Here is a 17236-nt window from a genome sequence, read left to right on the forward strand (position 1 = left end):
CAAGGAAGTCTTGACTCATGAAAGTGAATGAAGAGCTGAACTTTCATTCATAATTATGAATGTTCTACACCTTTTAACTTCAAAAATTATTAGAGTTATGAAAAGAAATAAAAGTTATAAAGGAGTAATGAAGGGATACTTAATTAACAAACATTTTGACAAAACATGCACAAATGCTCCTCTGTCTGTACAGCGTGACTTTAGCTACTATGGCCAGAACTGCTGTTACACACTTCTCTCAGCAATGGTGCTGAACGCCTGTGAGATACAAACACGCATGCGCGCACACACACACACACACACATATGTGCACATATATATTCTATGAGGAATATGGAATAAAATTTGCTGCAGAGAAGTACTTACCAATGCAGGTTCGGCCATCTGAATGTAGGGCATACTTCTGATGACAACCACACACAGGACCAGTATCTGTGTCATCACAGGTGTGTTGGCAGCCTCCATTCCCATAGTTACAGGTTACTAGTTAAGCCCCAAATGAATGTGTATATATGTATATATAAATAAAATGACAATGAAACCAATTAGTCTTGAGGGCCTTTCAGAATACAGAAGAGCAGTAACAAACCAAGAAATAAGGCAACATAACATTTGTATTTGCAGTTATTTGCATTTCTTATTCTTTCTGACCCCCCCTTATCGTAGCCACACTCCTGTCTCATGCCCTACTCTCAATCCATGAAGAGAAGAAAAAAAGAGAAAGAAAAAAATAAGCACGTGCTACTTTTTCCCCAGTCTATTTGTATTCATAATTTTAGTATGAGTGGTTAGCCAATTCCGTCTCTTCCTAAAAGCTACATGCTTCACATCCATGATGCACACGGCATGAAGAAATGAGCAGTCCACTAATACAGACACATATCTTCAAGTCTATAGACAGCATTTCTCTTTTCCTTCCCCTTCACTTTCTAAGTGGAGGAAGCAGAGACCAAACAGCAAGAATAGAACCATGTAAGTTTTGAAATCTATTATTTCAAGTACTAGTCTTCCTACAGTAAAAGAATGTTTAAAAATAAAACAGGAAATTTTTTTTTTTCTTCTCTGAAACAAAAAATACATGGTTGTTATAGCCTTGCAGTGCTCTGGCCTCAACCAGGAAGGAAACATTGGAGATGTCACTTTCACTTCCAAGTATACAGTACAAAATGGCTTTTAGCAATTAAAATGTCCTCCAGTAAAAAAATACTAAACATACATTAAAGCAAACGTTGTGCATGACAGAGTTCTGAAATTTACATGAATTAATCGACCAGATTAAATTTCTTTTGTCACATGATGGATTTAATTTCTGGCTATTAAGACACACCAGTTTTTAAACATTAAGCTGGCTAGTGCCCTTAACAATGCCTCTCATTTGCCCCTGTTCCGTTTAACCCTTTGCAGTCACATAGCTTGATGCTGAATAACACAATTCTGATCTGACTGAATTAAATTTATTGTCTTTATATACAGGTAATTTGGGCTAGATTCTTGATCAGTATACACATACTGACAGATACAGGGGAAATCCAATATACCATTATTCAGTTATATCATTGTTTCAGAGGACTTCAATGTTTTGAAATGTTACAGTAATTTAAATACTGACTCCTACTAATCAGAAGGAACTTCCTCACATCGGTCTTAGCAGAATTTTCCTCCTAGATGAGAGAGTTTATAAAAGAGCCAGGTAGCAAACTGCAATATACAGTAAAACTAAGATAACGGTTAACAGGATTTTAAAATCATGTATCTAAATGTAAACTGAGGTTCTATCTAATCCATTAGGGCTAAGCTCGTAATTTCCCACTGACCTCAGTGACTCTGCTTTAACGCTAGCTTCTTAAAATGGAGTAGACGGGAATTTTCAGTCACAGTAACTAGAACTGAAATATGCCACCTCTGGTGTGAGTGTCCCAGTGCTCAATAGTCACGCCACTCTCAGTAATCACTTAAGTATTTCACTTAAAATGGAACAATTCTAAGAAAAGCAACTGAGGGAGACCCACCACAGCATACCCAACAGAATTCCCATTAAAACCTCCTGCCAGTGTGAACCGCAAGTTTACACCTGCTGTCCCTGAAGTCTGGCAAAGATCATAACAGGAATTGTCCATCTCCCAAGAGAGTACAGACCAGAGGCCACTGCAGGTGCAAGCATCCTTGGTCCTTCACATCGTACACTTCAAATCAAATCCTTGCGTTGTTCAGAGATAGAGAGGGAATAGTCTCATGGCCTAGTGGTAAGAACAATACCTGAGAAGGGGGCCTGCCTGGATTCCCACCTCTCCTCCCAGGAATATCGCTGTTCTGTCCAATTGGAAAGAATGCCAGTGAGAAAGATGGAGAGCAGCCTGATCCGCATTCCCTTATTGGAGCTTGACAGTTTGGGCACTAGGCTGGAAAATGGGAATTGTGGGTTCAGTCCCACCAGACAGAGGAGGGAATTGAACTCACATACCCGAAGTTGTAAGAATCCTAAACTTCCAAGGAATTACATTAAAAAAGTCCCCTAAGCAACAACCACCCTCAGGCATTCTTTCTCCTTCTCCAGTTTTATAACTTAACTATTAATTTCTTTTTGGGAAAAAACATTCTGCTTTGCGTCAAATGGAAGCAACATTTCATTTCCTTCAATACACAGTAACATTTTAGCTTTTATTTTTGATGCAAAACAAACAGATTAAAATTTCATGTCAATTCTCCATTCTTAAACCTCCCACCTTTCCAATGCAGTCATGCTGAAAAATCATTTCCTTGCTCAACACTATGCCTGTCCTTATCCACCTCTCTTCTTTTTGCCCATTCTTTGATTTGCAATTTTTTGGGGTTAATCTTTTTCTCGTGGCTTTCTCTCTGTGCCACATTATGTGTGCAATAATAACTTCTTGGTTAATCTGGAGGCAGAGAAATACTGGTCTGCAGCTTAACTGAGAGCTGGAAGAAACAGACAGAGGTTGTTTGAATCGGCTGACTGCAGCCTGATGGCAAACATGAGCTCTCTTCTGGCCGGCTGTGTCTATGGTGTGATCAAGCAGAGTCAGTAAGTGGTATAGAAGGTAGCTGCTGGCAATATCCATGGAATTGGGCGTGCACTGGCACAGCTAATCCAGGATAAGGTAATTTCTGTCTACCTATCCTCCCCTCCTTGACCCCATATGCCTCTTGGACTACACGGAAGTTCATCCAGTGTTTCTATTCCTGTTGGACTGCCGTGCCATCACAAATTAACTTAAGGTTCTTGTTTGTTTTAAATACCTTTCTAGCCAACAGTATTTTTATTGAGGATTTGAAAGTGCAATCAGCAACAAAGTGTATATTTTAAACAACTTGACTGCAGTGGTTATTTTTGGCATTCCTTGCTGAAAGCCTCTGCTGGCAAAGATGAAAATATCTTAACACAGTTTCTCTGATCCACGTAATATGAGGGACTTTTCCTTACTGTATTTGTCTATGAAAAATTGTACTAGACTGATGGGGTTTATAGTAAATCCTGCAGAATCACACACTTCTTTTATAGCTTCCCTGTATACTAAAGTTACTGGTTCCTGTTCTACCCAGTCAATGAACACAGATGTAGGTCAGTTCCTTTTCCTGTGTCTTACAAATATTAGTAAATCATGTTTTTGAAGGATTTGAATTTCTGTCTAAACTACAATTTATTTATTTATTTATTTATTTTAAGCAACTTAAGACAAAATTCTGCAGCTTGACAGCTCTGCAGGTGAAATTGGTACAAAATCCAGTTGTAAAATATGTCATTTCAATTTCCATCCAGCCTTAATTCTGTGGCAGTGAAACAGTGAGAAGTTTCTCTTGCTTAGAGGAAGAAAACCAAAATTATTTAAAAGCAAAGGGACATCCAGATCTACTCCATTTTTGTCAGAAAGCATTAAAGCAAAATTAATGAGAAATCTCAAAGTATTCTTTTAAAAATTAATTTTGATAACTTTGGACACTACAGCTATGCAAAAGACTGTGTGCTCATTCAGAGTCTGTGACATTAAAAAGGCAAACAAAAAGAGGCAAAATGGTAACTTCTGATAGACGCAGATCACCTTCAAATATTAGAAATCATGTTACAATAAAAGGGATGGAAAATAGTAAGTAATTTTTCTTTTTTTTTACCAAAGCAGATTATACACATATCTGTTAGAACTCAGATATACCTATTCCCACACAGCAGATTTAAAACCAGAGTAACACCATTGCTTTTGACACTGCTTCAGCATTCATGTACGTCTTAAGCGCAACAAAGCACTGGGCTCTTTCCCTTAGTCGAAGAAATACCCTGTACAACAGGCTAAAACCAGCATCTCACAGAGAAGGCTTTGCTTGTGTTGGCTACAAACATGAGTAGAAACAGCACACAAACCCTACAAAGATGCACACCATCTATGTGAGGTGTCTAGTGCCGGTGTTCAAGTTACCAGTCTGTTTTCCCAACACTGTTTCTACTGTGAATGAAGAGCTATCATGGAATCAAAGAATGGTTTTGGTTGGAAGGGACCTTAAAGATCATCTAGTCCAACCCCCCTGCCATGGGCAGGGACACCTTCCACTAGACCAGGTTGCTCAAAGCCCCATCCAACCTGACCTTGAATGTTTCCAGGGATGGGGCATCCACAACTTCTCTGGGCAACCTGTTCCAGCACCTCATAGTGAAGAATTTCTTCCTCACATCTAATCTAAATCTACTGCCTTTCAGTTTAAAGCCATTACCCCTTGTCCTACCACTACATGCCCTTGTAAAAAGTCCCTCTTCAGCTTTCTTGTTTGCCCCCCCCCCAGGTACTGGAAGGCTGCTATAAGGTCTCCCTGCAGCCTTCTCTTCTCCATCCTGAACAAACCCAACTCTCTCAGCCTGTCTTCATAGAAGAGGTGCTCCAGCCCTCTGATCATCTTTGCAGCCCTCCTCTGGACTCACTCCAACAGGTCCTTGTCCTTCTTATGTTGCGGGCCCCAGAGCTGGATGCAGTACTTGAGGTGGGGTCTCACAAGAGCAGAGTAGAGGGGCAGAAGCACCTCCCTCGACCTGCTGGTCACACTTCTTTTGATGCAGCCCAGGATACAGTTGGCTTTCTGGGCTGCAAGCGCACATTGCTGGGTCACGTTGAGCTTCTCATCAACCAACACCCCCAAGTCCTTCTCCTCAGGGCTGCTCTCAATCCATTCTCCACCCAGCCTGTATTTGTGCTTGGGATTGCCCTGACCCATGTGCAGGACCTTGCACTTGGCCTTGTTGAACTTCATGAGGTTCACACGGGCCCATCTCTCAATCCTGTCAAGGTCCCTCTGGATGGCATCCCTTCCCGCCAGCATGTCAACCACACTGCACAGCTTGGTGTCATCGGTAAACTTGCTGAGGGTGCACTCAATCCCACTGTCCATGTTGCTGACAAAGATGTTACCCAGCGCCAGTCCTAATATTGGCCCCCGAGGAACGCCACTTGTCACTGGCCTCCACTTGGACGATGAGCCATTGACTGCAACTCTTTGAGTGCAACCATCCAGCCAATTCCTTATCCACTGAGTGGTCCACCTGTCAAATCCATGCCTCTCCAATTTAGAGACAAGGATGTCATGCAGGACAGTTTCAAATGTTTAGCACAAGCTATGGGGCATCCTGAGCCGAGGCCCTGACACTGGTGCTTCAAATAGCCTTCAAACAAGATTAATGCTTTCCACTGACTGTAATGTTCAGGCTCTTGAACTGGCCAACCACCTTTCAGGGCCTTCAGGCTGGCAGTATGGCATAATCTCCCTAACTGTCCACCTCCCTATGCTCTAAGCAGCAGCAGCTACTCAGTTTGGCTGGGCCGAGCTAAGCATTTCTGAGACAGCTTTGCATGTGGGCCAGTGCTTACATCCATAGAAATATATGGACTAGTCTTGAAATGACATTTTGATGGTGAAAGACAAGAAACAACTGTCTGGAAGAGGTATGACATCTTAAAGAACAAAAGGGATCTTAATGTACTTACTCCACTAAATAATGATATTGATGGTCCATGATAAAACCTCCAGAAGATAGTACCAAAGTTCAGCTTCACTCTACAGGCTAAATCCTGCTCTCAGTGCTTCTCTGAACTTTCATATAATCCTTTTTCTAGTCTCTTCTATCTGACATGCCCATGACAAGAAGTGTTTGAAAACATATGGCCAAATATTAAATCTAGCATTTAGTACCCACTAACCCAAAAAATCCCCTAAGACAACGATGTCCTGATCTTGTCCACATGTGGATTGAAATATATACTATGGCTCAGATGCCACAGAATTTGCAACAAGCCAGATCTTTTGTTTTTGTAGCATGGCTTTCTGCGACAGTTCAAACCAGCACATTGTAATTCCAGAAAAATTGCACTGTTTTTTAAGTAAATTGGCCCTTAAATATATAATTATAAATATATGGGCATCTCTTTCTATGTGATAAAGCTGTGCACGCAGAATCGCTTGGATTATTTATTCTAGTATGGCCTTACATTTTTAACATTCTGGAGATCTTTGTACTGACAGCAAATAGCTGCATGAGAACATTGTCAGCAGGAGCCGAAAAGCTACCACTTGGCATAGGTGGGATGGCATTTTATTGTAAACATACTAGACAGGATTTTTAGAATTGCTCTAGCACTAGCTCTCCTGCTTACTTAAATCATTATTATCGGAGGGGGCAGATAGAAATAGCTGTAGTTAAGGTTATCCAGATTTTTCATTAAAAGATTCAGCTTTCACTTGTTTATAACTGCCAGAATTGTTTCTTTTAGGTTGCAAATTGCAGGTATGTGTATCTGCTTTAGGTTTCCTCTTACTTTTTCAAGTTCCAGCTAAACTGATCCAGCCAATAATGAGATTAACAAAAAATGTCTTGGTTTGTTCATGTTTGGGGAAAAAAATCTTCAGTTTATCAAAAATTTCTAACGCAATCATGCTTAGGAGCAGGACCTTAAAATCTATCATGGATACAGATAAAGAAAGAGGAGGCCATTTCCCCTGTTCTTCCACTGTAATCTGGAACCAAATTCACTATTCCTAAGGCTCTTCTTTCTGCTGCCAGCTTGTATCTATGAAAATCACTGACAAAGCATGTTCTTCTTCTAATGGCTTGTGTACACAGAAGATGGTAGTTTACTGCTGCTTTGGATCTAAAGGATGCAGCCCTTCTGAGGAATTATGTATGGATCTGTATGATTCTGTTTGGTGTATTTCTAGATGAACCTCCTGAGGTCCCTTCCAGCCTCAATGCTTCTGTATATTCGTAGCGTGGTGGGCAAGACTTATTTTTTTGTAACTGAGAAATTGCATGTTTAAAATTTACACTAAGAAACCATTAAGGTTGCAATATTAAGCACTCAAAAGCTACAAAATACCAGACTTCTGGTACATAGACTTATTGCATCATGATAACCATCCTTAACGACAAATGCAGAAAACACTCCTGTCTTATTCAGTGTGCAATGGAGCTGGGGAAAGTCAGGTCTGTGGAAACAGCTGGAGAATCTTGTCTCATTTGCTGCAGAACGAGTAGTAAATCAGAAAAGGACTGTCAAGAAAGGATGGTCTTGTTCAGACAGTGAATAGAGCCCTAAAAAACTCTTAATATATTTCTGCCCCTGCCATGGAATTCCTACTTAGGGCTTGGCAAGTCACTTGAGTCACATCTATTACAGGTTACTAATATTATATTCCTTTCTCCATGGCATTTGCAACTAGAGCTGGAGCCACTGGGAGCTTGGCTTTGATCATACTAAAGTGCTATAAATGCTGAGCTGGGTTCTGGGTGTTTTTGTTAATCACCTATCCCTACTAAAAGACTTTGAAATGAACATCTTTATATTCATTTCCCATTTGTAAGACAGGTAAACCAGTAACTTGACAAGAATATTCTGAAAATACATTACCAATGCCTACAAAGCACTTCGATATTACAGTAATGAGTATCATAGGAAAATCCATGAGGAAATTAAAAAAATTATGTTCACAATAGGGTTTAAATACTGTGCAGCAGGCAAGGCATGACACTGAATTATGGAGAGGAAGCTATTGAACAATAGCCTGTTTAATGAGCACTGACCATCACGTACACTGAATGAAGCAAGACACCAACAGCAACTGCCTTATTAGCATGCGATGATATGATCAGGTGATATGTAATCATGCAATTAGGATGCAATGGCAATCTTGTAATGCATGCATAAAAAGCAGGGAGCCTCCCTCCAATTTTTTATGCTTTCTAACCTATTTTAACATCTTTTTTTCCATTGAGGAACACATGTCTCATTACTAGTGGACTTGGGCCAATACGTCTGAAAACCTTTCCCAGTATTCTGATTCAATTGCAAACTGGCTGATAAAAATTCACCTAGTGAGGTACCGGTTCTCTCTGGCACTTCAGTCCCTGGTATACAGGGCTACAGACCCAGTCCAGGCTGACAAGGGGCAAGCATCTCTTTTTCAGCTCTTCAACATAGCTGTACTCAGTACTTGCAAAGCTGCAGCTCAAGATTTAAGCCAGTTCCACTGAAAAGGTTAGCTGTGAAAAAGTTTTTTAAAAAGTCTAGATTTGGTTTCAGAACTAGACCTTTAGAAACAGCCTGCTGTAGTCCCACAATTATTGTCCCAGGCTATCTGGCTATAGCTTTATACTTCTTTGCATTTGCAAGGGCTAGAAGTACAGTTATTTTAAATAAGACTCTGGAACATATTTGCAGAATGTGCTGTGGGTTTATGGGTCAGTGTACTCTGCAGCAAGCTCTGCGGCCTTGAAAAACTCAGCGTCCCTACTTAGAGGTCTGTCAGCAAAAGTTCATTATACTTCCAACTACAATTTGAACACTACCGGGCACAGACTACATTCAAGTTTTTCACTCTATTAAACTTTGAGGGATTTAGAAATATTGTTCTAGAAAAGGCCCTAATCCTCCTGTCACCACCTCACTATGAAAAAGGATAATGTAATTCCTAAGGAATGTACAAATTTGTGGAAACAAATAATAAACAACATAAATAAACATCCTCTCCCGCTTTACCAATGTAGCTGATGTTGCACTGCAATTAACAGCACACAGTGTTCATTTCTAATAAACATTGAGAATGAAAACTACCATAAAGGCAATTTTTCTCTGTGCTTTTGCACAGAGGCCCTGTGTAGCCTCTTAATACTGAAGAGCAATCAGGCTGTACTTGGCATTTCTTGATGATATTTCTTGATGATATTCAAAAGTGATCCTTTTGACTTTGTACTTGGGAACTAATATCATCTAGGTGTGTTTGTTTATACAGTGGAGATCTCAGGAAGAAAAAAAGCTGAAGTGCAAGAAAGGCTATCACAAAAATACCGGCCCTATGCAAAGCACAAAACTTATTTTATGTTGTTTTATTGCATTTCCTGTTTTTTTTGTCTCTCACAAAGCTACCAGATAGGAAAGCCAGCTATTGGAGTCAGATCTAACACTCACTGAAGCCATCAGAAAGACTCCCATGCAGTTTGGAAGCTTTGACATGATGACGCTAAATTACAGAGGGTCAATTATTTTAACCTATACAGAACAATTTCCAATTTTGTGGCCTAATGAATATCTGTACCTTCAGCATCTCAGCTTTGAGAATACATCACTCAGGGTTTTTCTTTGAAGAACAGTATATATATGATACAGCTGCATGTTTTCCAAGTAATAACAAGAAAAGTATCCTGTGTGCAGTGGAATCCAGACTAGAGCAAACATTTCTATCCTTTAAAAAAGAGGAATTAACACTCTTAATTTGATCGCTCTAGTGGATTTATCATTAAACCCATTTGTAGATTTATCAATGCATCTATCATTGTGGACCTTCAAAGTATCGCAAGTCAGAATCCTCTATGCTTTATTTGTTTTGCTTTACAAGGAAAGCCTGGATTAAACTGATCCCTCACTTTTCTGCATTCACAGGAAGGTAGAAAAGTTGATACCGTTTTGCTAACAGAGTCACTGCCAACATTCTATGATACAATCCCTCTTACCCATCCCCAAGTACACCTTCTACAGAAAAAACACATTAGTAAAATTACAAATCACCTTTGGCCAAAACAAAGTTGATTTCTTGGCTTCTGGAAAATAACAACAATGAAGAAAATAAAACATTTGGGGGCATTTGAAATTTAATCTTCATCTACCTACATTTGCAGTCCTTCTGGTTTTTGGCAAGTTCAAAGCCAGGCCTACATTCACAGGCAACCCCACCTTTGGGCGTCTCACGGCAGATGTGTGCACACCCATGATCTTTGTTCATACAGTTCATACCCTCTGTAAAAAGAAGAAGAAAAAATGGAAAATATTAGTACTGAAGTAAAATTACAAAATAATTGTAAACATCCAGTCCTCTAATTTTTATTTTGCATCTGGACTGTGTTCCACAAGGCAAAAGAACGCAGCTGAAAAGAGGTATACATCAACAGAACAGTGTAATAATAAAGGACAAACCTCCTCTGGGGCAAATACAATGAGTACTACTGTGGAATATACGGTGTCTCTGCTGCATGTAGAAACCCAGGACTTGTGATTTCCCTATTCCATATCCATATTCTAATCTTTCATGAAGATATAATGGATTCAAAGGATACTCCAGGAAGTTGTCTGTCCCACAGGTGATTATCAGAGTTGAGTAACTGAGGTCTCTGTTATTTTTTCCATGTATGAATTTAATGGTTGTTACTGTCTGGTGCAGTTTTATTTGCCTGTTAATGTGCTTTATATTCTCTAACACACAAAATCTCCCAAAGATTATATCTGAGCTTTTTTGCTTGGATCTGTTTCTTTGCTATTTGTTATACATCTCAGTGATCTGTGTCACCCACCATAAGCGCAGCCAATCTCCAACAAACCTATTACCATCTTTTCTCTTCGACTATATTAAACAAAACATACCAACTGTTCAACGAACGTCCAAGTGCCATGGGTGGATTCCTGTTAATGTTTATGCCAAGGAGCATTATCAACCAGCTTTCTCTTAATCATCATAGGGCCAATTTTAGCTTTCTAAACCTTATAAGTGATTTAGATACTCAATGCGCCTTATGCTCTTAGAGGCTTTCATTACTGAGTTAATTCAAATCCCACATATTCACGGAAATCTTGAACTCAGTCCTTATGGGTCAGCATCTAGCATTCCTTGTGTGAACGAAGGCTAGCTAGATTTGCATTACAAAGCCTTCCCAGACTTCCCCTTGGATATCTGACCTGGAAAGGAGAAACAAATGCTCTGAGAGTACACTGGCAGAGAATTCACAGCGCAACTCAGCTTACTACTGTGAAAACAGCATGTATTCCCCAAAACACTGGTGCATGCAAAGTCAGTGTGGACTCAGCAGCTCATCTGTCCCTTTGTAACACTCGGCTACTCCTACCCGTTCTAGGCTAATTTCTCAAAACAACTCCAGTGCAAAATGCTCAAGTTAAACCTACAGTGACAACGTACTGTAAATAAATATTTTTTTCAGGGCTGTTGCAAAGCTTTTGCTTCCAAAGGTGAAAACAAGCACTGTCCTCCCTTTTTATTCTTACAGAAGCCACATGAATGCACCTGCCACCTCCGGCACCTACACACACTGCCTTTAGGCTGAGACTGGTCTCACACTATCAAATACTTGAAACCACGTGTCAAGGTTTTATGATGAATTCGAGCAAAAGTTTCTCTGCATACAGAATAGTTTTTAACTGAACACAAATAAAAGGATTAGCATGTAAGACAGCTACTAAGAAACTTTGTGTACAAAATTCTGAGGAGGAAATGCTACAGAAAGTCAGTCAGAGATTCCCTCAGGTTGACAGAAGCTAACAGCTTCAGAAGTTATTTGCACTGCTGGACTTTACCTCAGAAAGGTTTATGTTAGCAGAGCAATGAAACACACACATCACCAGTCCAAGTGGGTATTTTTGTTCATCTCTCCTACAAAAAATATCAGGATCTTAAATCTCACTGCCTATGAAAACCAACATTATAGACAACAGATATATTTCTCTCTTCTAAATTCCCCTCTGTGTTAGCCTTGATGAGTCTAAAAACTTGCCAAAGTACAAATAAGTTATTCTCTGGAAACTGCAGCCTGGACAACAGATGCTATTGGAAGATATAATACATACCATACTATACTATACCATCCTATACATCAAAGTGAGGTATGAATGTTTTGTTTGGCTGAACAGATATAAGAAACCTGGGAACGGCCGTACTGAAGGTTTTGAGGCATTTTATAATCTCTTTCTCTTCACTTCTCCCAACAAAGGATTTCAGACACAATGTGTTTGACAAACTGCATTCCTGCGCACTACACTATGTTCAGAAAAGGATCTGGGAAAGATAACACATGCCTGATTGAGTCACACTGCTGAAGCAATGAGAAGAGAGGAATTAGACAGATGAAAGAAGATATTTAATGGCCCAGAAGCGTAATGAAGCAAGTGATTTTCAGTGTTTACTTACAGATACTGACTATCTGCCATTTTTAAAATCACTTGGGAAGACAGAAATTGTGCACTGTTAAAAATATCGGTAGAAATCAAAGATCAGAATTATTACACTCTGAAACAAAAGCGAAAGATAAAGCAGAATTTTATGCTGGTATTTGTGTGTAAGACCACAATATTTCAGTTACTGTATTAACCATTTCAGTTATTGTATGCATCAGGTAGTTGGATCTACAGAAAAACTATTTCAGTTCCATGTTTAGCTGGAGAAGGACACCACAGAAATCTTCTAAGCCTGAAAACCATTACTGCAGAAAATTTAAGTTTTTCTGGTGAAATGAAAGACCATTATTTTTCAGTCAAGAGCAGGAACTCATCCACAACAAAACTTCTTATTTATATTTTAGTATTTTTCAAAATGCCTAAGAACTAAGTTACAAAAAATTCCTAAACAAATTTTTTTTCTGAAAAAAATATTTAAATAAAAATGCAGCAAATAAATATTTTGGCTTGTTTAAAAATGTATTCTAAACCAAATTTGTGTTAATTTGCAAATAGTTTTAATCATTCCAAATTTTAATTTTTCAGCAAATGCAGTATTTGGCCAGATGTCTTCTGTATCAATCAACATACACAAATGATTTATGAATCATTGTTGATATATAAGATTTACTTTTTTTGCAAGCTGACTCTTCAGACAATACTGAACCTTTTATGATACAGCATATAAATCACACTAAAAAATACAAAAATATGCTAAATACCCTCCTAATACTAGTTTATTTGCTGTACAAATGCATATAAATGGGAGAGAAAAATACTCCTAAAGTGACTTTGTTCCGTATTCTCTTTAGCAGGGTGTGGTCCAAACTCTGAAACGAACTAGAAGTACATAAAGCACCTCACACGTATTTTCCTGTACTGGAACTGGATGGAGTGCACTGCTGATAATAAAATAACTGGTCTGCTGACTGCACACCACTCTGCTATCACAGAAGTAGTAAAATGTCTGAGTTATCATCACCCCTGGCTATCCCCTCCTGAGAAACAAAGTTTTGCCTTGTTTTAGTTAATGTTTAGCAGCCACCTAATGTGCACGTGCTTTGTACATAAGGAGCCATGAGTGTGAATAACAGCATGGAAAAACTTGACCTGATGTTAAAGGGGGATGTTTCTTAAGTATCTCGGTGCCTGCCTTGGCATTCAGCCCCCCTCAGCCCGAGGACAAAGGGTGACCCAAAGGGGAGGTGGGTGACGTGCTTCCAGACCCACTGGCACTGCCACGGGCAGGCAGCCAGGAGGCTCCTCTCCCCAGCGACGGCCAGCGCACAGCTCCAGCAAAAATGCTGCGTTCCCTCTGGGGGTAACTGGCACAACCAAGGCCAAACAGCTTGATTTGTAGAGATGGGTGGAAAACTAGTCATTCAGGTAAAAAACACGACCATGGAAAAAACTGGGCGGGATTCTGCTGCTCATTTAAATGTCCTTAAAGTTTTTCTCTTAATCCCCATAAGCCCCAAGTCAGCAGAGGGGCCCCAGCATCAAGAGGAGCGCCCTGTGCTTCACATGTTGCTCCTTCCTAGAGCCGACCAATGTAATGCAGAACCAGGGAAGAGGGAAAACACCTACGGAATTATTCTAGGCCTTTCCCCAGACAGTACAGCATTATGCCCACAGCAGTTTTATGTCAGTATGTTGCACAGCCTGGGCAAAATACCAGGCAACGGATCTTCCACCCGAACCTTAACTAGAAAGTATTTGCAGAACTACATCTTTTACCACACAGCCTTGTGGCCTCCCTCTCTCTCCCGTCGTGTGTGCAACTGCATCACTCTGGTTTTGAACACAAAGAGTTGTTCCTAGCTGCTTCTCTTGATTTTTGCAGTGATCTGTGTGTCCCAGCTTCTAGAACTGATGTGACTATGGGTCAAGCGAAAAACCAGAGTTCCCAAATCAAGCAAAAGACTAAATGTTGATAAAATAGAAGTCTGTACACCAAAAAATCCTTACTTTATCATCATGACACTAAAATGTCCAACACGGAAAGGTTCTAGGTTTTTCATGTTAACTGTTAATAAAAGCAGATAATAAAAATTCATTTAATATGCTGCTACTCAAGGTAGTCTCTAAAGCCTAGCACAGAAATGAGCGCACGTTCTCTTTGGCAGTGCTGGCAGACATTAAAATAAACTTTTCAAGCACAGACACATTCTCAGCAAATTCACCTTACAAAAAGGCAGCAAAACAGAATCCAATGGAAAATATATTATAAACAGGAAGAGAAATGCCACTTAAGAAAGGAAAACACTAATCTAATTAAACTAAATCCTCTCTCAGCGTTTTAGATATGACTTGAGAAACTCTCTCCTATTGCATTCCTAGATTTTTTTCTGACTTTCTGTTACAAAAGTTTGTTCATGGGAGAGTGGCAGACATTGTTATATGACATACAATCCACATTCATTTTTGTTGCTGGCCTAGGAGAGATTTGGGTGTGAGTCTACTACATTAATGCAGTCTGCCATCTAGTTATCACAAATCTCTTAACAGTGCTGTTCTGCAAAATGTTCAGTCTGATACAATGACCTCTCCATTGTATTATGCTCTAAAAATGTTTTCAGCTCAATGGCTCTGAAAGTGCTTAAATCAGGCTGACTGTGACAGCCTTTATTTTTCATTAACGCTGCCTGTTCTCATCTTAATTAAGACTTCTAGCAATTATTTTACTCTGTGGTTCATCATATGTACTTGAATTATCCTCATAATTTTACTTACTCTGTATTTATATTGCTGCTATTTTTTATAACTTCCAAATAAACATGCTGATTCCAAACACAATCTGAAAAAGACTACTTTAAATTGCAGCAAAAATGTAATACAGTAATAACTTCTAGAATATTGTCAGAGTATATGTGGTTGAATGTGGTAAGAAAATACAAGAAGTCTTGAACTTAACACATATATACACACTGACACACACAATAGCACGTGCATCACTTATACTGAATCCCCAAAACTACATAATTGGATTCTCTTTTTTGTTAAGTTAATTTTAGCACTAGGTACACAGTGAAATCTCTTATTACAGTTGCACCCTTATTTAACAAAAAAATGAATCTTATAAAAAATAATTTTAAAAGTTGTAGCCATGAATTTACGAAATTCAGACATCACACATAATTTTTATGATTCTGTTCTAGTAACTTCTAAAAGAGTTAAAAGACACTAAATATAAGTTATATGCAAGTCATTGTATTGCTGGACTCAGATAAGCCACAGCATTTAATTATTTATGAACTGTTTTACACACTTGTGATGAACATACCCTGTATGTAAAGTAAAGCATAAATCTTTATAACACAAAAAACAAGCAATTGTTGTGGTTAGTTTCTCTCCATCAATCTCAGTTTTAGGGGATAATGTCTTCTGCCTGGGTAGGGGATCCATGTGGTGCTACGAAACTGCCACCAGTGCTATTCAGGACTTTCAGGACTTTTCTCTTTTAGAGAACTGCTAATTTAAGGAATGGTAGAGTTCAACTGTATCAGGATCAGTTGATACAGTTCAACTGTATCAGTATGTATTATCTATCATAGCAAAATATAATAACACCAAATATATTGTAATTATAATAACTATAAAGTGAGAAACAGAATGTAGCATGAAATGAAACATCTTTAGATCACCTGACTGTCACTTATGGTCATTCTCTCAATGCCTGGTGCTAGAAAAAAGGGAATGTATCTTCAGCAGCAGAGAGAGGAAAGAATACAAGAGGAAACAAGCATTCTCATTTTAGTTGTTTACTAAACTATTAAGGTAGTAGGATTTCTTGTTTGTTTGTTTTCTTTTTAAAAATGCATGTGAGTAACTACAGTGCTACAATAAAACACACTGGTCAATGACCAAGCAATTTAGAAGTCTGACAGAGACAACTCCTCTCCCACAGTTTTTGTTTTACTCTGTTAGGAATGCGGGCCAAACAAAACACACTAAGTTTCTGATGGAGACAGGAACATGATGTTAGTGAAAGTGCAAGATGGCTGTTTCAAGCCAAATGTTACATTATGCATGTAAATTTTGATCATATAAATGCAGTTAGATGGTTGACTATCCAAAAAAAGCATACTGTTAACTTTTCCGCTGGCTTGTGGAAAGCAGCTCCCCATCTACACCTGTGAGTGTCCCTGCTTTCGCCTTCTACCTCCAGCGTCTTGTGTGCTTCACAAGAGTGATGAAAACCAACATTTGGCTAAAAACCCAGTTACAGTCAACAAATACATATGGTCAGGTCTTAGCTCCATTGAAGCCAAAGGATTGTTTTCCAACAGCCTGGATCTGACCTTCACCTTCATGCTGCACAGTTGCATCAGATCCTCTGGACATTTCTGGCTCACTAATAAGGGCCTGATTCTGGGATGTGAAGCATGTCTGGGTAAGCTCAGCTTCCCAGTGAGAGCCTAAGATGCTCTCATTTCAAAACAGAGTATGTCCATACATAAGGATAAAAAAACGCACCAAGATTTGATCACTTCAGCAAGAAAATGAAGGATAAAACTAATTGGTTGAGGCAGCTACCCTTCCTCAGCTGATCACAATGTCATGGGTACAAAGCATCCATCTAGGAATAGATCAGTAGAGCTAAGTGAGAAACCTTGCACTGGGTATGCCAGAAACGTAACAATCGATGTCAGGGTCTAATGTTTTTCATATTCTTAACTGAACGAACACGAGACTTTCTTTCCATCTTCATTCCTGAAATAAGTTGCTTGGTTCTGCCTAAAGCTTTAGGT

The 17236-nt window shown here is 39.2% G+C and overlaps 1 protein-coding gene across 1 annotated transcript in view; it reads right to left on the reverse strand.

Annotated features, from left to right (window-relative positions):
- The window catches only part of SCUBE1 (signal peptide, CUB domain and EGF like domain containing 1), a 216222-nt gene that overhangs the window by 97295 nt on the left and 101691 nt on the right, over window positions 1-17236 (reverse strand). The window contains exons 5-6 of the mRNA XM_075709672.1: window positions 10158-10283; window positions 367-483 (exon numbers count right to left, since the gene is read on the reverse strand). Coding sequence (XP_075565787.1) covers window positions 367-483; window positions 10158-10283 — 243 coding nt within the window. The remainder of the gene's footprint in view (window positions 1-366; window positions 484-10157; window positions 10284-17236) is intronic.

The sequence above is a fragment of the Pelecanus crispus genome, chromosome 1, assembly GCF_030463565.1.
Source record: "Pelecanus crispus isolate bPelCri1 chromosome 1, bPelCri1.pri, whole genome shotgun sequence".
NCBI classification, from domain to species: domain Eukaryota; kingdom Metazoa; phylum Chordata; class Aves; order Pelecaniformes; family Pelecanidae; genus Pelecanus; species Pelecanus crispus.